The sequence below is a fragment of the Anser cygnoides genome, chromosome 1 (assembly GCF_040182565.1).
Source record: "Anser cygnoides isolate HZ-2024a breed goose chromosome 1, Taihu_goose_T2T_genome, whole genome shotgun sequence".
NCBI lineage: Eukaryota > Metazoa > Chordata > Aves > Anseriformes > Anatidae > Anser > Anser cygnoides.
In genome coordinates this window covers 204277893-204299055 of record NC_089873.1, presented here as the reverse complement: position 1 = coordinate 204299055, position 21163 = coordinate 204277893, and the positions used below count along the sequence as shown (strand labels likewise).

The 21163-nt window shown below is 43.5% G+C and overlaps 1 protein-coding gene across 9 annotated transcripts; it reads left to right on the top strand.

Moving 5' to 3' along the window:
• The first annotated feature begins 103 nt into the window (after positions 1-103).
• On the top strand, positions 104-21033 carry ANKRD42 (ankyrin repeat domain 42). Of its 9 annotated transcripts, none has more exons than XM_013199831.3 (13): positions 104-1307; positions 2967-3125; positions 4174-4337; positions 5914-6021; positions 6335-6454; positions 7062-7197; positions 10225-10425; positions 11482-11607; positions 13793-13898; positions 14521-14696; positions 15093-15234; positions 17508-17652; positions 20001-21025. In XM_013199831.3, the coding sequence occupies exons 2-13, from the start codon at positions 3107-3109 to the stop codon at positions 20094-20096; spliced, it is 1539 nt and encodes a 512-aa protein (XP_013055285.3). In that variant the 5' UTR covers positions 104-1307; positions 2967-3106; the 3' UTR covers positions 20097-21025. The 9 variants fall into 9 exon arrangements, 8 of the variants coding, with proteins under 8 accessions (XP_013055285.3, XP_013055286.3, XP_066846029.1 ...); XM_013199832.3 differs by having other exon boundaries at positions 15108-15234; positions 20001-21016; XM_066989928.1 differs by lacking the exon at positions 2967-3125 and having other exon boundaries at positions 20001-21027.
• Positions 21034-21163: the final 130 nt, after the last annotated feature.

Here is a 21163-nt window from a genome sequence, read left to right as displayed (position 1 = left end):
TCAGTAATGGGTTTGTGTGGCTGGCATGGTTGTGGGATTGCAAATAAAGATTCATACGTTTGTCTTGGGATAGTATGTTATCTGCATTTAAGGTTTTATTCACTCTCTCGTGTGCGGAGTGCATATTTTTAAAGCTGCTGAGAGCAAGACACACACAGTCAAAGAGTAGTTCTAGTGTATTGCTTTTGTGGTATGGATACTCAGAAGATCAGAAGTCAGCCTTAGTCTGTGGTGTAAGTAGAAATAATCAGCTGTGATTGTGCTGTTGGTTGCAATGTTCCCAATCTTCTCACTCAGGTTTCAAGGGGTAGGCTGAGACATCCTTGTGTAGGTGCAGCAAGAGGATTTACAGCAACTTTCTAACAAGGATAATTAAGTTCGAAATGGGTTTTATTTGGATGTAATCATCAGTGCACACCTGTAAATCTGATTTGGGAATGGGCCTTGAAATGCAGAGTGCTTTTTTGGCCCCATCAAAGGAACCCAGTTTCCCTCCAGGGTATCGGATTCTTCTGGCTAATGGGGCTGAAGAGCAGGACTTCTGAACTGCAGGAAGAAAACTACCCTGAGACATCTCAGTGCAGAGAGGTTACAAGCACAAGAATTGTGGTTAGAGTCAGATTATCCCACAGATAGAGCACACGTGGGTTAAATAGTTCTTGGTTGATATATGGCTGACAGCTTGAGAGATGATGATAGTGATTGGTATGATTGGTTTATGCCTCTCCCTGGGGAATGCTACAAAGATAGTAAGCCAGAGCATTGGAAACAAAAAACAAATAGCTTGTGATACCCTTTTTCTGCTAACCTACTGCCCAGGGATTCCCAGGCAGCTTTATCCCAGCTTTCACAGAGGAACCATCCTTTACAGACGGAACATACACCTACAGCCCAGCATCATTTACTCCACGCAGCTGGCACCTCAGGCAGTCCCACACCTCCCCCTTCAGCTGCAGCCCCATCACAGCGCCCCAGCCCCGAGGCTTCGTCCCACGGTGCCCAAAACTCCTCGGGGCCGCCGCCGCCTCCCCGGGCCCGACGCCCTCCCCTGGGCCGCTGAGGTGCCATGGCCGCCGCTCCCGGCCCGCCATTTTCCCGCGGCCCGTCGGGAAGGCGAGCCCTGTGCCCATGGCAACACCGCTGCGGCGGCGGGCAGGAGGGGGAGGAAGAAGAGAAGGAGAAAAAGGAGGAGGAGGAGGAAGAGGAGAAGGAGGAGGGTGCGACGAGTGAGGCAGGTTTCCGGCTGCTTGTGCTGTGAGGGGCTGCTATGCCAACAGCAGCTGCTGCGCTGCCTCCTACTCCAAATGGTGAGGTTGCTTTGCCCGCAGCTTCCCTTCCCTTCCCTTCCCTTCCCTTCCCTTCCCTTCCCTTCCCTTCCCTTCCCTTCCCTTCCCTTCCCTTCCCTTCCCTTCCCTTCCCTTCCCTTCCCTTCCCTTCCCTTCCCTTCCCTTCCCTTCCCTTCCCTTCCCTTCCCTTCCCTTCCCTTCCCTTCCCTTCCCTTCCCTTCCCTTCCCTTCCCTTCCCTTCCCTTCCCTTCCCTTCCCTTCCCTTCCATTTTGCTCGAGGTCCCCCATCTGTTAACATATCCATTTCATGTGAGGCTCATATAAAATATCAGGGTTGATCAATATTTGCCAAACATTTGGTAAAAGGTGGCACAACCCTGGGGTCACCCCCAAGCTGGTATTTTTAACTCCCCAGTCCAGTAACTTTGCCTTTGCCTACTGGGGGGCTTGGTTCCTTGTTGCCTTGAGCTACTGCTTAAGAAGTGTAGCACTGGATTCTTTTTGTGTTAGAGAAATATAGGAAAACCTAAAACTGACCCTTTCCCCCATGCTGAGTAAACGCTTTAATGAATTTTGGTCAGGTACTGTTGCCACAATGTTTACCTAATTCTTTCTACAGGGGAATTTTGTCTTAGTGAATAAGCATTTGATAACAGTTTCAATTAAAAAAAAATGCACTAAAATTATGAAAGATGTCATCCACTGTCTAACCAAATATATTTTGTACAAAATTCTTGTTAACAGCTGTTTACTAAATTTCAGTCCCAGCCTCCGGCTTGCTCTTCGTGGCCTGAGGCAAGAAGCTGTGCAGCAGCATTTGGCATCAATCTCCGTGGATCTGTAGGTCATTGATCCTTCCTGAGGGAGAAAGGAGGCAAAATTCCCTCTGCTGGGGGCTGGGAGTGTGCGTTGCTATTTGTATTTCTTCTGGGTTAAAAAAAAATAAATAAATAGCTTGAACTTGTTGCACTGGAACATCGTGTTAAACACATTAGTGCTTTGGCAAGTAGTGTAATTGGCCAGATCTTCCTCTGATGTAAGGCTGCCTAATTGTGCTGAAGTCTGTAACCCTCACTTGACATAATGAGAAATGACTCCCTTGTGGGAAAATTATGTCCTGGTGATATTCTCTGTTTAAAAACAAACAAACAAGCAAACAACAACAAAACAAACAACCCCAAATGCAAAATGTAATTAAGTATTATTTAAAAGCATGAACTAGATGACTTTCTGAGGTCCCTTCCAACCGGAATTATTCTCTGTTTCTGTGCTGCTGCTGTTTGTTCATACAGTATTTTGCATAATAAGAGTCCCAGTTCCTAAGTGAAGCTGCTTCGTGCAGGGCAATGATACAGCCTGTCTCTGGGGGAGGTGGGAGTGAAGTGATGATACACAGCCACAAGATCAAGGGGTGTGTGTTAATCTCAGTCTGGATTACAGAAGCAGTTTAACCCCTCTTTTCTTTTCTGTGGCAACCCCAAATCTACCAGAGCACTATAATCCTGCTACAGATTACATGAAATTAGGCACTGGTAAACAGTAAAGGCTGCTTTTCATTATATTAGTTCTTTTTTTTACATGTGTCAGGAGCCTTTTCACAGAGCATCTCATTGATGTCTAATATTTTTGATCTGAAAATGCTTAACAATTTGAACTATTACCACCATTTCTTCTCCACAGGCAGGGAAACTGAGGCGCTTATACCTTAAGACCAACCTTTTCCTACGTGCTTGACTTGCCGAACAGTAGCCCACTTCTTCGAGACTTCTCCTTAGAGTGTGAAATCTAATCTAAGAGCGTTAGTGCGTTTTGCTGCTGGAATGATGACTACTCTAGAAGGTGATTAATAATTGTTTTGAGTTACTCATACGCTTAGCTATCTGTTGTTCAGCCATTAGATCTACTTACATCACTTATTTCTGTTGACAAATTTAGGCAAAGTGCCAAGATGTTGCAAGAGAGTTCAGATATCTGACTGCCAGTGCTCCAATTATGCTGTTAATCAGTGAAAAGGCCTGAAAGAGAATACAGTTTATCTGCATGATAGATATTTTTGTACCACACTGCCCCTACCTAAGTTTAGAATTTGATTCTGTGCTACTGAAATCAATGAAAATGCTACTGACTTTGATGGGGGCAAAAATTTAGGCTAACAAGGTAACCTGTGCCAGAGCAATGCTATACTTACAGCAAGGGAACAACACAGGATGACTAACACATTGTATAAAGAACTGTTTTTTTTTTTTGTTGTAGCAGCTTTAATTTTGACATGAGCTTGTCATGAAGCTGACTCGTGCAGCTCAGTCAAGAGCAATTACAAGCCATGCTTAATTGGTGAAGGCTCTGGTGCCCTCACCACGGTATGCCACGGTAAGCCGAGTCCTCAGGCAGCAGTGGGAGCATGGCCACGTGGAGCAGCTGGAAAGTGATGGCTGAGAGCTTGTTCGCCCAAGTGAGAAGCCCCCCTGGTGATGCGCTTGAAGATGTGATAGATGAAAGAGTTTGTGATGCCCACAGTTTTGGAAGAGAGACAGTGTTGGGGTGGAACTGCTCCAGCATTTGCATATGTAGATGGAGTAGCTTTGCTTTCCTGCTCTTGCCATGCTTCTTGATATCTTTCTTCTGGGTCTTATTCATGGCTTCTTTTGGTCCATTTTCTGAGGCTGGAGGGGACACGGCTGTTTCACGTTTTTGAGTATTTCTTTGTTTCTGACAAACAGAGGCTAAGGATTCCTGCTGATACAAGGCTCACTCTCAGAAGTTACTCTGAACACGTTGGGTTGGTTCCGTTAAAGCTGTCACCCTGATGATTCTTTGACTCATCACTAATTTACTCTCTCTGAAATGTTACTGAACTGGCTAATGCCCTTTTATTATTCCTCACTAGCTGTCAAGAAGCAGCAAAATTACACTAGTGTACATGAGGCAGTGAAAGCCGGTGATGTAGAACAACTTGCGTCAATGATAAAAAGTGGAGCTGGTATTAACGAGGTGGATTTAGTCCACAAGTTCACACCTTTGCACTGTGCTGCACACTCTGGAAGTCTGGAGGTAAAATATGATGTTGATGTTCAGACACAGCAATGTTTTTGTGGGTTAATGTTTTCCTTCTTTGGTAGAGGCTGGACACAAAATCATTGGCTTTGATCAAGCTAAATTAATAATCTCTGTCTGATTTTCTCAGTAAATATATTCACCAAGAAGAGAAGTACATTTTTTTAGTATCTCATTTTGCCTTTCTGAAGTCCCATCCACAGTTTACGTAGTTAACATTGACAAATTTTACAAAATCAGTGATTTTCTTACTCCAAGAAAAGTGTGACTTATGGCTTCCCTTCCAGATTTATGACTTTCGTTTGTTTCTGTTGCATTTTTCCTTCTCTCAGGACACCTAGAAAATCCGCTAGGTTGTGTACACATCCTCTAGAATGTGTTCAGTCATGAAGGTGATTGAACCAAGTGAGAAGTGACATGAGAGCATGTTCATTCTGTTTACCAGTGTTCTGTCCCATGCCTCATTCTCTAGAAATAGTGCTAATACATTGTATTTTAATAAATAAAAACATTGAATATTGATGCAGAAATCCCAGGTACTTGGTACATGAACATTTTGAATTTCCAGAAGGACTGAGCTGCTGTATTCAGCACAACATTTACCTCCTTGTTGCAGCCTTCTTGCACAATATTTCAGCAATCTAACTTTGAAACAACAAGGGCATGTATAACCATATAAAAAATAACGTCTCAAAGGAAAAAAATGTAAAATTCTTGCTAAACTCGAGAAATAATACATGCAGTGCTGTTACTGGAATGTACAGAAACTGTCAAAAAATGCTGATGATCATGCTATCAACCCTAAAAATAGATTGCTTGCCCACCCTTTTCTACATGTATAAATTCTGGCACTTTTCATTTGACTCTTCTACTTTGCAGTCAGTGTATAAGACTTTATTGGATTATCCATCATCTAGTTGTTACTAAGCTCCTCAGTGGAAACAATGAAGGAACCAGGGGTGGAGCCTGGCCTAAAAGAAGATAGTAAATAATGATAATATATAACAAAAAGTTTTAACTAGTTCTCTTGTCTTTTTTTTTTGATAGTCCTTAAAGCTTTCCATGGAAAGCAATAACTTGTGGTGGAAAAAGGTGAATAAAGCTAAGCTAAGCTGTGAAAGGATGAGAAGAGAGGTGGGATTACATGCACCCCAAGGAGCCTAATAACTGAAATGAGGCATTACATTTGGTTCATGGTGTTTTTCCTGCTGGTAATTTTAGCTGGAATTCAAGTGAGCATGTTTGCACCATTTTTCCAATGCTTTTACCTCATGCCATGTGTATGTTCTCACAGATTACATTTTAAATCTGGAAGAGTAAAATTAAGAAGCCATTCTGTAAAATCAGTGCTAGGGTCTGAGTTAGTAGTTATTTGTGCTTTTGTAGCCTCGCATGAGGCCTTGAAACTGTCCAACTCACCTGCTAGTGCATGCTCTGAGGTGTCATGTTTCCACAAAGAAGTCTTCTGATGCAGTTTTGACATATAACGTCTACTGTTAACTTACAGCTAAAATGTGCCTCAGACACATGGTAAGAATAGTTAAATAACAAGAGTTTGGTTTTGGTTGAGCAGTGTCTTCACTGGTTGCTCTGGCACGGAGCTGACATAACCCAGGTAACTGTCAGAGGCTGGACTGCAGCTCACCTTGCGGCTATCCGAGGACAGGATGCTTGCATGCAGGTATGTGTAAATATTTACTCTCAAGCAAAAGTAAGGCAGGCTTCAGTTTGGACACAGTCATTACGAAGATCAGCTGAGAGAGCTCCTAATGGAGCTGTGAGTACCTCATCTTCACGACATTACAGCTGGAACCGAGTTGCTGTTAAAACCTGTGCACTCATTTGTTCCGTCTGCGCAGAGAGATTTATTTTGTGTAGTGACAGTGCCTTGAAGTTACTCCAGAGGTACCCAGCTGATCATTTCAAGTCATCCTGCTAGGCTATGTTTGCTTTTTCAGCTTGCTTTCTGAACTTAGGCTTTGTGTTTCTTTTAGGCTTTGTTAATAAATGGAGCAAACCTAGAAGCTCGAGACGACCGCGGGTGCACTCCGTCACACTTAGCTGCAGCCCATGGGCAGTCGTACACTTTACAAACCATGCTGCGAAGTGGAGCGGTGAGACTTTTACCTGCAGATCCCTAGTGCAGAGCCAAAGTCTGCTATCCTTTTCCAACAAAACTCTCATTAGTTTAACTGAGATTTGTCACTGTAGGTTAATCTTTGTTGGTATGTTCTTGTTGGCAAGTGTGGGAATTTATTTTTTTGGGTAAGTTTCAATTTTTTTTTTGATTGTAAGACATGTTAGAGAAATGTTCCAAAAATCTAAAGAGAATCGATAATGTGGAACCCCGTTTGACAGGGGATGTCACCAAATGAAGATCAGGCACTGAGGCTGTGATTTTGTGTGATTGTACAAATCCTATACAGTAAAAGACATAGACTGAAAACAATCCAGATGTATATTTAAGAATAATCATCAACACATCGATAGAACTATGTCTGAAAATATACCTTTTTCACGTATATTATTTCAATACAACTAAGAAATGGTGAAAAATACCCATCTTGGAATGGGAACTATTTATATGACATGAACTTTGAAAAACATTATTTGATTTGACGGAAATTGTTTAACACAATGAACAGCTGGTTCCTATTTATAAAATTTGTTTTGTGTCAAAAATTTGTAAATGAATGAATTAACCTGCTGTTCTCATTTCAGAATGCAAATGTTTCAGACAGGAACGACTGGAAGCCTGTTCATTATGCTGCTTTTCATGGTCGCTTGGGGTGTTTGCAGCTTCTTGTTAGATGGGGAGCATGTATAGATGATGTGGATAACAATGGAAACCTTCCAGGTACGTCAGGATAAATCATATGCTTTTTAATCTTCGGATTACAGTTGTTGTGGTATGTGATAATCTTAGCACACCTTAAGTAAAGCACACCTATCAGCACTGGTTGGACAAGAGATACTGGTTTGATAGGACAAGCGTAACAGTTTTAAACTAAAAGAGAGTAGGTTTGGATTAGATATAACAAAGAAATTCTTTACTCAGAGGGCGGTGAGGCCCTGGCACAGGCTGCCCAGAGAAGCTGTGGATGCCCCATCCCTGGAGGTGCTCAGGACCAGGCTGGATGGGGCTTTGGGCAACCTGGGCTGGCGGGAGGTGTCCCTGCCCATGGCAGGGGGTTGGGACTGGATGGACTTTAAGGTCCCTTCCAACCCAAACCATTCTGTAATTCTGTGATTTGCTAGTTGGTTCCATGCAATAAACATAGTTGCTCTGTTTTTATAATGATGAGGGAGTTCATAAAATCCCAAGTAGCTGTCAGTTGGCATCAGCATCCTATTCAGCTCCTGCTGCTCCTGGCAAGGCTCAGAGCTCATGGGTGCTGGAATAGCTCACGTTGGGAGCAGGCTCGTTCTGAGAGGGCAGCATCCCCTCGGCATGTGGTGGAGCACGTGTGCCGATGGAGGTCACAGGCGGGGAAGGGTAGGTGGGGCAGCAGGCAGGTCCAGCTGCTACCTGCTCTTTTTTGAATGTGTGCCAGGCTTGAATGGCTGTGCCAGTGTGAGCAGATTCTGGCGTGTTCATATGCAGGTTTTGGTATCCAAACGTTTCTTAACTGGGTTGGTAAAACCATTGTTCTCATTTACCTCTGATTTCCTCATCTTGATTTCCGGAATACCAGAATTTCTATATTATCTGCAGTCTGTACTCTTTTCATAATCATGTGCACAGTCACCTTAGCGCAAAAAAAAAGGGCACTCTCTTCATAGTCTGTCTCTCCGCCATCCCCCTTCCTAGCACACCACTGCCTCAGTCCTCTGAAAGTTGAATGCTGTTCTCATACCCTTTGTTTTTGTTGCATCCTTTCCCTTTTAACATGTCTCCTTATGGTCAGTCATATTATTTGTTCCAAATAGCATATTTTTTCCCCCCAATAACTTGTTTAGAGGTTTGGAGTTATCCTTTTAAATCCATTTTCAAAATCTTTTATCCTCTGTTAAGCACTGTTTATCCAGTAAACCGATATCTATGTTTTGTTTTTCAAACCTGGGTTTTGTTAAAGGATGTGAGGCTCTTACATCCCGGTAGGACATCCGGTGTATTGGCTCAAGCGATAAAGGTTCATGATGTTAGGAACCCTGGTGGCAGCATAGAAGGTAGTTTTGTTTGCGTTTGGGAACACTTCCCTGATATCACAACCTATTTTGGAGATATGGTGAATACCAGCACTTAAATGCTCTGTATATATGTGTTAGTAGAACATTGCTTTTCTCACTCTTCTGACATCTGCAGATGCTGGTTTGTCCAGCCTTTGTTCTGTTTCATTTGATCCTCTTACCATCCAGAGGAAAGAAAATGCTTTGTAATACTCCTAATAAATGATTAATAGAAGTGTTATGTTATACAGATTAGAGTATTTTCCTCAGCTTCTGAAACAGTAAAGTAAATTTAAATCATTTTTACATAATTCAGCTTCAGGATTAGCTGGCCAGTGCTGTCATTTTACCTGAGTATACTGAAAGAAGTTTACTGAGGTTGCAATTCCATACTCCTAAAACTTAAGAAATGTAAGACTGCATCTTTTCATAGAATCATAGAATCATGTTTATGTTATGGCAGAGGTTTTAATTATCTAAAAAACTATTCTTTTTTTGAAGAACACTGGCTCATTCAGTGCCCTGAATAGTCTGCGTTCATTAATTCAACATTTTGTTTTCTATCTGTATTCAGGTTTTGGCCATGCTTCACTTATTTCTTACCAGTTAAGCCTGTTCTAAATGTAATATTAATTTAATCATAGTGTGACACCTGAATTTTTCACAGACACGGCTCTTTCACTCACTGCTTGGAGAAGAGTGAATAGTGTTAGCCTGATTTTATAACAGGTGAGATGAAACACCCAGAAGTAGGGATCCCAACACCAGCTACCCACTGCCTATTTGTGACGCCTGAGGCAAAGTTTCTCAAAGTTCTCAGCACTAAGCAGCATATTTTATGTTAACATCACAAAACACTTTGGCTTTGGTCTGAAGTGCAAGTTACATGTTGGGCACTAGCTACTAAGCAACACACAGGTTAAAAGCTGTCCATGAAAAATTCCTTTATGTGTCTTCCATAGCATCCCACTGGAACTCTGCAGAAAGACACGGACAGAATACAACTCTTTAATGTATTTTTCCTCTTCTGTTTTTGCAGAAAGCCTTGAGCTTTTTTGACTGCTTTCTGCATAGGGCAGACATTAAATACAGTTTCATTCCAAAAGGTGAAGTTTCATCCCTGAGATTCTTGCATGTCTGGAAGAGGATTTGTAAGAGTTGAGTCAGTTTTGCACCAGCTGACTAGTAACCAGAAGTTAACTTTAAGAAGATACCTTTTCTTTTCACTTTGTCCTAACTAACTCACTGAAAAAAGTTAAGATAATGTGAAAAACTGTCCTGATTTCACTGAAGCTCGGATTTTGGGTCCTCTGTAATGAGTCCACCTAGGAGAATGAAGTCAGATCAGAGCTGCTGAGCAGTGAGATTTCAGTTCATGGGGAACAGGAGACCCCAGCAGCGCGCTCTCCTAGCTAGAGCTCAAAGGTTTCTCGGCAGTGTTGTGTTGTCTCCCGCCATCAGCTCTGCTAGGGAATTTTCTTTGCAGATCCCACCCTTGACGGCTTTCTTCTACCTCCTTTGCATACAGCTGGACTCTGTCCTGGATAGGAGCCGAGCATCCCCTGCCCAGCTGAAGCTGCACCCTCTTGTTGTGCAGTGTTGGATGGCTCAGGTGCTGGTGGAGGAGCTAAATCTAACTGGTAGTGAGAGCACTGCTTTCTTGGTGGTCAGCAGTGCTTTGCTCTAACCTACTTTGTTTTACCTTGGGCTACAGCGCATCTGGCAGCAATGGAAGGACACCTGCATTGCTTTAAGTTCTTGGTCAGTAAAATGGCCAGCGTCGGGCACACGCTGAAAGCCAGGAATGACCATGGAGAGACTCCAAGGGACTTGGCTGAGCGCTTCTATAAAGATAATATTCTGCAATATATTAACGGTGTGGAAAAAGAGGGGGAGCATCCAGAGACACAGGAAGGTGAGCATGGATCAAACACTACAATTTTATTAAAATTTATACTGTTAAAATAGGTGTAGTTTTGTAAAACACTTGATTCTGAAAACTTATATGAGAATTACAACCTTCATATCACCAATGTAGGGAACAGCTACTGCTTTCAATAGTTATTGCACTTACTGATAGCTAAAGTCTGGGATACTCAATGTGATTTTATAAATACCTTTGATTTATAATAATTGAAATATAACTTGTCACACTGTTGCACTGTGAATACCAAGTTATGCGTGTTCTTCTTAGACTCCAGCAGAAATTCAGAATAGCTGTATAATTTTCATGAGTTTTCAGATTTGCCTGCTCAGAATTCTTTACTTACACTGAGTAACAATTCAGCCTGGAAATGTTCTACTAAAATTAAGGTTACTTGTTAACCAGCAATACTACTGTAGTCAGAACAGCCAAAAGATGCAAGTGTGGAAAGCTTCCTAAAGACAACATTCCACAGAGCAAAGATATAAGAATTACTCCTTCACCTTTCTACTTTTTCCAGGCACTTACTTCCTTATCTGCTAGTCTTTTGTCATTATACTTATGTGTATATGTCAATACTCTCTCTCTCTCTCTCTCTCTCTCTCTCTCTCTCTCTATATATATATATATATATATAAATGTAACTGGAAAAATCAAATTTTCCCGATGAGTAGTTTTTTACCAAGAAGTAAACTAGTTTATATATTTGGTTAGGCTGTGGAATTCAAAATAGGCAAATGACTCTAGTTACCACCACTGATAGAACATTAACTATGAAACAAAGGTATTCCAGATCTTTGAAATTCATCTCCAAGCTGTATAAGATGCCTTTAGCCATAACCGAGACATGTTTAGTCAAGTCTGTGATGAACAGTGCTAGTTATGCAGCTGTGTTTTAACTGATTAAAGATGCATTAACCTGGCTAGCTACAGCTATGAAATTTCCATGAATAAGTTGTTATGAGAGAAGCAAGCTGTATGAGACAAATATGAACATGTTTAGAGGAATTACTGGTATCTGTTTGGAAATGTGTGTTTCGTTTTCAGTTTTAGCTTTCCCAGCCCATAGCGCTGCTTTCAAAGGGGACTTGTTGGTACTTAGAAGATTAGTGAAAAGTGGAGTAATCAATATTAATGAGCGGGATGATAAGGGATCCACTCTCATGCACAAAGGTCAGTAATTATGATTTGTGTTTCAGCTTGTTACCGTTTGTTGCTGGCTTGTTTACTTAGTTTTTCAAGTGGCTGCTCATCAGATAAACTTAATGAAAAACAGTGTCTCATTTCCTGAGGGCTTGAAAGGGCAACCCTGAAAAACATATTTTGTGATGTGTGTGTGTGTAGGTGTCACTTTAAAAACAAAATAACCAAGCTGAAGTAAATACAGAAAGTTTATATGAAAAAGAAAGCAACATCTAAACTGAAATTTATTATTTTTTTAATCAGGTGAGATGTCAGTTTTAGAAACATGGGCTAGTTAGTCATAACAGTGATCTGTGTTATGGTCTGGGTCTTTATTTACTGAACATATTGCTACCGTGGAGATGTGTTATAAAAACCACAACAAGGTAATTTGTTATACGCTGTGGAGGAAGCTTAACTTCTTGTATCTGACACCTTGATTTGCAGTGGAGTGCTAGCATTACAGAAGAATGGTCCTCTTGTGTCTGCGGTTTTCTTATTAATGTCTGAAAGATGAATCACAGAATTGAAGGGGTTGAAAGGGACCTCCAGAGATCATCGGGTCCTACCCCCCTGCCAAAGCAGGTTCCTTAGAGCAGGCTGCCCAGGTAGGCATCCAGACGGGCCTTGAATATCTCCAGAGAAGGAGACTCCACAACCTCCCTGGGCAGCCTGTTTCAGTGCTCCGTCACCCTCACCGTGAAGAAGTCCTTTTGCATGTTGGTGCGGAACTTCCTGGGTTCCATCTTGTGGCCATTGCCCCTTGTCCTGTTACCACAAACCACTGAGAAGAGGTTGGCCAAATCCCTCTGTCTGCCACACTTAAGATATTTATAAACATTGATAAGATCCCCTCTCAGTCATCTTTTCTCAAGGCTGAACAGACCCAGGTCTCTCAGCCTTTCCTCATAGGAAGCTCCAGGCCCTGTATCATCTTTTTTGCCCTCTGCTGGACTCTTCCCAGCAGATCCGTGTCTTTTTTGTACCGGGGAGCCCAGAACTGGACACAGTACTCCAGGTGAGGCCTGACCAGGGCAGAGTAGAGGGGGAGGATCACCTCCCTTGACCTGCTGGCCACGCTCCTTTTAATGCACAGGATCCCATTGGCCCTCTTGGCCACCAGGGCACACTGCTGGCTCATGGTCAACCTGTCCTGTGAAATGGGAGAGAAAAGAAATAAAGTATTCTTGTAATATGCTTTTAACACTACTTCCTACAATTCTTTTTGATTAGATAAAAATAGAATTTTTAAAAAGATAACTGAAGTTCTCATTATAAAAAAATTATATGAAGGGATTTGAAAAGTGTTTTCTGCATTCCTTCCTACCCCCTTTTCTTGGAATGTTGCTACTTGTTCCATCCCGTCTTTACGTGCGGTGTTGATGAAATGTTGAGGGAAATTTTATGGTTGATTGTCTTTGCATTTCCTTATTTTTTGTATATGAAAACAAACATGACACTTATCCAAATGGGTTTCTGTGAGAGACAGAATTATTCTTCCCTGAGAAAAAGGGCTGGCTGTTTTCAGCCAGACAAGCCAAGTACCATCCTCCATATGTGAGACATCGTTCCTGGGGACCACGAGGCATGGGCAGTAGCCACGCTAGATCACACGATTAGGCAAAGCTGTTGCGTTGGGCTGCAGATGAGAAGCATTGCCTTGAGGGTGTGGCCCAAGAAGTGATGTACCTGTAGCTCCAGCACAAAGCTCCCGCTTCTCTCCTTCTCTGTGAGCCAGCACTGTATGCCGTGGATTGGTCCAACCAACCCCGTGTGAGGTGTGGGAGCCCAGAGCCAGGGAAAGGTGACAGTACTTTGCTGCAAGTGGGTGACATGCAGACCTCAAAGCAAGAGCGTGCGAGGCAGCAGGTATTTGTGTGCCTTGTGCGCAGTGCTTGAGACTGAGCAAGTTTAGCTCCTCTCCAGCAAGAGTTGCAAGTAAATTTCCAGGACTAGAAAGAGGCACAAAAACACATTGCAGGATCTTCCCTAAAAATGGGCACGCCCATACGGTTTGAGCATCTTGAAACGCAGGCTTCTCTGAAATAGCATCTCACCTGTGGGGTCTTAATGAACCCACCCTCTGGCACATAGAACTGTGTCAAGAGGGGGACGTGTGAGGTTTGAAACACTTCGGTTGAATACATCTGACTTGCATTCACCTTCCTGTCCCCAGCTGCTGCACAGGGGCACGTCCATTGCTTACAGTGGTTGCTTGGAATGGGAGCTGACTGTGACATTACAGATGATGCTGGAGAGACTCCAAAGGATGTAGCCAAGAGGTAACAACACATATCATGTAGCTCAGTCGTTTATTTGCTTACTATTTATATGTCAATATCAAGTCAGCTTTGTTGTTAATTACTTCTGATTTTCAGTGATGGAGGGAGGAAAAGGTCAAGTCCATGAATTCCGGTTCTGAGTAACAAGCAAAGCAGTACTGCAGCTGTGAAAGGTTTTTTGTTTACCTTGTTTTTTTCTGAACATGGTGAGACATAAAAGGTGAAAAGTAACTGATCTGCAAAAGGAAGGTCGTAAGCCTATATGCTCCAACTGCACAAAGTAAATGAGAACTAAAGAAAGCCGACTGATTTTTGCCTTAATAAAAATAATGCAGTTGCTGATGAGATTCAGTAAAGAAATCCTGCAAAGGAAAAGATGTCTCTGATGTGGCAGTCATCACATTAAGATTTCAATGAGGCAGAACTCATGCTGGGAGAATACTGCAGAAAGTAGATCAGTTGCTCATAGTTTGTGTACCAATGCTTCCTTTAATCCTGAACCCCCCTCCTATATATGGGGACATGAAGAGTTTCAGAGAGTTTCTGTCACATGCGGGCAGCATGGCAATGCTTTCACAGATTATGGGGATATATCAGTGTAGGTTAACTGTTCTCTCGGCAGATTTGCCCAACTGGCAGCTGTGGAACTTTTGACACAAAGAACTGGAGACAGTAACTCCAGTGATGAAGAACTAGATGCAAACAATGCACGATTTTTTGAAAGACATGGTGTGGAAGGGAGTACGGATAGCAAAGAAGATTTAATCCTGGATAAAGCAGAGAAAAGGAACGCACGCAGTAAGCATTTTCATCACTCCTTATTTGAAAAGATAGTCTCGAGGCATTCTGTTCCTACTTGCACATTTTCTGCTAACTGCTGCGATTTTTTTTTTTTGTTTTGGATGAGTTTGTTGACAGGGTATCTGTACTGATGAGTATTCAGACAAATTGTAGAAAATTAGGAAGCGTAGTGCAGGACAGTCAGAACATACCTGTTACACTGTCTTAATCTGTGTTGGTGAAACCACATTGGATTGCTCTTTGTTTCTGAGAGCTGTCTGTTGTGTGGGTGTCAGATACATTCTCAGTATCTGCTGAGAAGTGTGATTTCTGTGTTTGTGAGACTCTTTTCCAGGCTATTGGATTTCAGCATGACTGTCTTCAGTTCTCTCTGTGCATTTTCCCTACCTGGAGATCCCTGTCTTACAGTAAGGGCCTATCGCAAGATTCAAGAACTTCAGCATCTTCTAGAAATTGCCTACAGCAACTACAGACAACTGGGAGGAATAACGGAGGAGGAGAAGAAGATGAAAAAAGAACAAAGGGAGGTTGAGAAGTAAGGTTAACTTGCTCTGGTAATGTTTAACTCAGTGAGGCCCATTTTAAAGCCTTCTTTAAGGCTACCTTACACTCAGATTGCTTTGGCCATTCTGTCTTTTCCACTTACCAACTTTAGCCAGGCCAAAAAGAAAAGGACTTCAGTGATTTGCCTGGCCAGTTCTAGACTTCTACGACCAGGATTAGCCTTACAGCACAACACAAATTTTTGATGAGCCTGTACTTCTTGTGCTTGTGCAGGACTACCTGTTCTGCCTTCAGGTTTTCCTGCAGTGTATGTGCAGTAGGCTGCACATAAGTCCTCACTATGCTTTTTTTTTTTTTTTCTCCATTGAGGATGCTGAATACATGTATGCACTTTAATAAGTCTGAATAGAAGCATTAGTCTTAGCATGGCTTGCATGGAAGTGCATATACAGGCGGAATTATTCAATGACCCGTTATATTTCTTTGTCAAGGGCAGTATATTTCTGTGCTCATGAAGACATTAGATCATATCCAGACCACAAAAATAAAATCTCAGCGAACCTCCCCTTGCATGTGAAGCACTTTCCATAGTTTCTGCCTAATTCTCAGGGTCTCCATTAAATAAAAGGTTTCAGTTAGATGGGTTAGGTGTTTAGATGGGCAAACTGTCTAAGTTTTAAAGAAATGCCTCTATTTCTCTTAAAGATTTAGACTGTAAACAGTAAAGCAACATCCTGTCCCTACCTCTATCTGTCAAACATTTGGCTACATATTGTTCTTAATTCTTGTAGATAAGCGTGTCCATGTCCATTATGTGTTTGGGCCACTGCAAACCAAACATGTTACTAGAGTAATATGTTTGCAGCGCTGGAAAAGTCACTGTTGACTAACGACAAAAATTAGAGCTCGTTTTGGATGCAGCAGCTACTGAAAAGCTGCCAGTGCCTGTTAGAGAGCTCTGGTAAGGCTCATTAAGAGATTTTGCTTTCTGTGGTGTGTGGGGCTAAACTAGTAAAACAGTAATTGTGAGGGTCTCTGAGGGATGTCATCTGCGGAGGCCAGAGAGCATCCCTAGGTCCAGTCTGGCCTTTTGAGACTGAAGTACTGCTCCTCAGGACACTGAGAGAGACCTATGTATAAACCCCAAGATACTTGTACCGTATTCTAGAAAACCTCATTATTTAAAAATACTTATCAACAACAACATTTTACTAGATGAAAAGCAGGAATTGCCACTTGGGAAGGTTACTCTAGCAGATTTTGAAAACGTCTGCTTTAGCTCAGATTTTCTGGCTGTAAGAGGCCTGGTGGGAGCAGGGCCAGGCTGCATGGCATGGAAACAAATGCCACCGCGTGTGTGCCACACACTGCTGGAGCTGTGCCTCACGAATCCAGAGTGTGCAAGAAGTCATCCTGTTCCCCCAGGCACTGAGTTACCTGCAAAAGCACAGGTCGTTCTTACGGTGTCAGTAAGACTGATAGAGCCTGGTCGCTTTGGACAGTGAGTCAGGAATCTTTTGGTCTGGGAAACGCAGTAGCTCTTCTGTCAGCTTTTTTTCCTGCCACGCTATTTGAATCCACAGGGCAGACGTCTCCCTTTTCCTTTTACCAGTATTCCGTCTTTGTAGCTGGGCTAACTCGTTGTGCTACAGAGGAGAGCCAGCTCAACTCCAGATGACTCAGCTGTTGAGGTCAATTGTTGTTAGAAGAATATATCTGAATTATGTGTCAGCTAACCAGTTCCAGGAATCTCAGTTAATTTAGTAGCCACTGTGGGGATGACTGATGAGAACTTGTGCAACTGTTTATCAGCCAGTGCTTCTGCTTTCCTTTAGTCGGTGCCAGGCAGGCTGTCATTTGATCATTCCTCATCTGCGGTGAACCCAATCACTTTAGGAAGGATGTGGAGGAACCAGCCATAAATGAAGAAGCTGCCCCTGGCTTGTCTAGAATGCCAGTTTTATGCCTATTCCCTGTTTCCTGCCAACTCTTCTGCCTCTTGGGCGCTTCTCCCTATTCTGCAGCTGGAGATGGACCTGGGTTACCGCCTACTCAAAACCCTGGGGCTGGCTCAATGTGTGGGAAGATGTCGCCATCTCGTGGTAGAGGTGGGCGGGGAAGGACAAAGAGCAGATGCTGAAGCTTTTGCAAATGGTCTTGAGCCAGGAGCAGCCTGTAACTGCAGTTTTCTGCTGTGACTAACCTGCTCCTGAAAAAAAAAAAAAAAAAAAAAACAACACGTGGAGTAGCCAGGACATGCTTGGATGTGCTTTATGCTCTGGTTGTCTCCTTTGCTTTTGGCAGGGCTGTGCAGGAGCTGGAGGCTCAGCTGGAATACGAGCGAGTCAGGCGGGAGAAGCTGGAGAGCCAGCTGGACGACTACCGTGCTGAGATAGGCCACCTGAGAGAGAGCCTGGAGAAAACCCACACCCCGCCTGCTCTCCCCCTGGTGCGTGCCACCTGAACGCCCCCTTTCCTGGAGCGTGGGACAGAGGCTTGTCCCGCTGCTTGTGCACATTCATTCCTGCTAAGATTCCCCAGCATGGTGCTAGGAAATACCGGAGTAAACGTGTCAGCAGCTTTCAGCTGGGGACACTGAAGCGAGCAGCAGCCTTTGCTGCATCCCGACAGCGTCTCTGCTCTGAAAAGATAGCAGTTTCTCCTTGTGCCTTGGCAGAGAAGCATCTGTATTCTTGCAGGATAGCTCTTCTCCTTGTCATTAGGTTTGTTTTCCTCCCTTTTACTCCAGACTGGGAAGTGAATGGGTGGAGTGCTGTACTGCTGTGTGCAATGACTGATTTCAGCGAGTGGTCTTGTGTCGTCGTAATTATCAAGTCCACTGACAGCAAAGCAGATACTGGTATGAACGATTGGTTGACTTAGCAGGCAAAGATAGATAGAAAACTTAGAGACACATTTTTAATCAAATCTGACAAAAGATCAGAAGTTCACATGCTAAGTTTGGGGACAGGAGAGCTGCCTTTTCAGGTCTTCCCCTGCCACATATAATCTCCCACGAGACAATGTGAAAAGTCACTGTCCCATTTCTCAGATCTTTGCCATCCAGTCCAGCCTTTGGTGAGGCTCCTGGGTTCCTCCTGCTACGGCTGGTGGGAAGCGGTGCGCAGCGACACTGCTGGGTCATCCAAAGATAGAGCCAGCGTGAAAGGCGCATGGCCTGGCCGTTCCTGGCTGTTCACTGCTGTTCTCGGACCTTTGGTGACCAGCTGTTTTGGCCATTACGCTGCCTTGGCTATGCGACTGGTTGTAGGTCCTGCTATAACCAGTCTAAAAGTCAGCTGAGGAGTCACTGACAATGTGGGGCACTTGATTTAGAGCCTTCCTCTGCCAAAGAGGGGCCTGAAGACGCGTCCCCAGGGGATGCTTTGGCCAGCACAGTGTCAGCTCTACTGAGCTGGTGCCATATTCACTCCCCTGCTTATGGTTGTGTGGCCACTGTAACTCCGTATTCACAGATCCAGAGCGAGTGAAGGAGGGCAAACAGCTGCACAGGCTGTTGGGGCAGTCATATGGGATGGGGAAGCTGGTCTGTGCTTCACATGGAACATTTACTTATTTCCTGGAGGAGAAACTGGGTTTGTGGATAAGGGATAACAGTACTGCCTCCTCAGCCAGGTTTGAATGACACCCTGGTATTCAGTGCATCCCTACTGGACAAGGGTCCTTTGCCAAGCGTGATGGGAAAAAAATGCTTAGTGTGTGCTTTGGGCAGGAAACAAGCAGCTAGAGCTCAGTTTTGCTACTGTTTAAGCCATGTGTGGGTTTAGCCTTCGCTTGAGTAGTTAAATATGGACTGTGGGACCCTTTGGCTGTACCAAGTCCCCTACTGGATGGCCAGTACGAATGGTACTTTTGCAGACAGATACCATCTTTCCAGCATGTCCTACTGATCACCTGCTGAGGCAAATGGCTTTAAAGGCCACTGAAACATTTCTAAGAAATTTATGAAGAGCTCCCAAAAATACTGGCTTTTGCTTAGGGGGCTACTGAGCCACACAGCAGTCAGGGAATTGCTGTTGTTTTCTTGCAGCTTTCCCTTGTTTAGCCCTAAAGGGAACTTGCATTACACAGCTCATTCCATCTCCATCTACCCCCTCCCCCGGTTTCTTCCTCCTGCCCTCTCTTACAGGACTGTTTCTGCACCCCTCCTGTGTACAGTTTGCCCTTTCTGTTACCTGTCCCTGCTTTCCTTGCCACCACATACATGCCGTGAAGCTCCTACAGCTGTTTGCTTCCCGTTATGTCCTCGGAGCTGAGCTCTTCCATGCTGCTGCCGCCCTCTGGCTGGCCAAGTGCTTTCTCCTTTTGAAAAAAAAGCCACTTTCTGCTTCCACAGCACACTTTTAAGACATTACCCATTCTACTCACCTGGCAGGTTTAAAAATCTGGGACAACTACGACATAGTGCCCCATTCCTACGGTGGAGGAGTGGCTGTAGGGGGTTTGCTACCAGTAGCGGTCTGGGAAAGCCCCCCTGGCCATTAGGTTAATGGTGATCAATCACATTGACACGTGATTACATGTCGATAGCTGGGACAGGAGGCAACTTTTATTGAGGCAGATTTTCAAAAACTGCTGTGACTGCTGTAACCAAGGGACCTTCTCATTTTACCCTGCTGTGACTGCCATCTCATGCCCTGCCACTATGTTCTACCCCAGCTTCAGCACAAACACTATGTTCTGTGGTTATTAAAGCCATGGATTTCTAAAACCTGTCTTGGGAGGTAGCAGGTTTAAGCGATGGCTGTTCAATGGCTGTAACATCCTTTGTTTCAGGAAGCTGGAACTATCTCCAATTCTTGCAAAGAGAAAAAGAAAGTAAAGAAGAAACCAGCCTGCAACTCTGGCGGAGTGTTTGTGAGACTGCGCTGAGGACCGAACCTCAGACGAGGGGCTGGCAGACTTGAGGAGGTAGAGTGGCAATATTCTACGCAAAGTGTTTGCATAGCCCAGTTCCACAGATGAGCTCTGGTTCACTGAATTTCATTGAACTATTCTCCTAGTTTTCTGGCCTAGAATATACTTTTATATCACTGCAACGGCATAAAAACAAAAACAACAAAAAACCCCACTGTTGGACTTCTCTTCCTGTCCAGGTAGTAATTAACAGCTTTACAAACCGTAGCATTTGAGAGACAACTGCAGCAATGTCATGGGACCTAGGGTTTGAGGAAAGTATCCCATCTACTAGTCTTTGTACTACTACCTTAGAGAAATAAAAGAAAATAAAGCACCTTACCTCAGACAGAACCAGCAACGTGGACCTGAAGCAGTGGCTGGAACAAGTAGTACTGCACGGACAGGTGCCAGACCCCTCACTTTCCACCTTCAAGTCATTCCTAAATAAGCCCTGAAGCTACTCTTCGTGAGGTGCCAGATGAACTGCAGCGGTGGGCCCCTGAGTCTAAATCAAGGCTGAGGATGTCACTAGGTTACAGGGCATGTTGTGGTTAGAAACAGCAATCCTGACATCCCTGCCTAAAAAAAACATTTCATGGCTTTACATATAATAAAAATTGTTCTCTTATCTGCACGCCATTATGAAGTTATTTTGCTCTGGAAAATCATGCATTAATATTTTGGCTGTCTTGCTTCCAATAAATTTTTATAGATGGTAATTTGCTAGTGCTTGAATCCTCATCTGTCTTCTCCTTAGCTACCTAAGGAAACAATCTCTGTAAGTTTTGAAATTACTGAAAAAAATCAAATTGTATTTGTGTGCATACACAAGAGACTGGGGGAGAGGCTTGCTACAGAACAGCATAAGCCTCGTTACAGAGACAAAGAGGAAAAAAGAGAGCTCTCCTCAAGGTGTAGGGGGGTGATGGTAAGAAGCTGTAGTAGATAAAATTTCATACATCACTGCCGGAGCTATTCTCATGTAGGAACAGTTCAAAAGATGAACACAGATCTTTCAGAGAACTTCAGAAATGGTTATA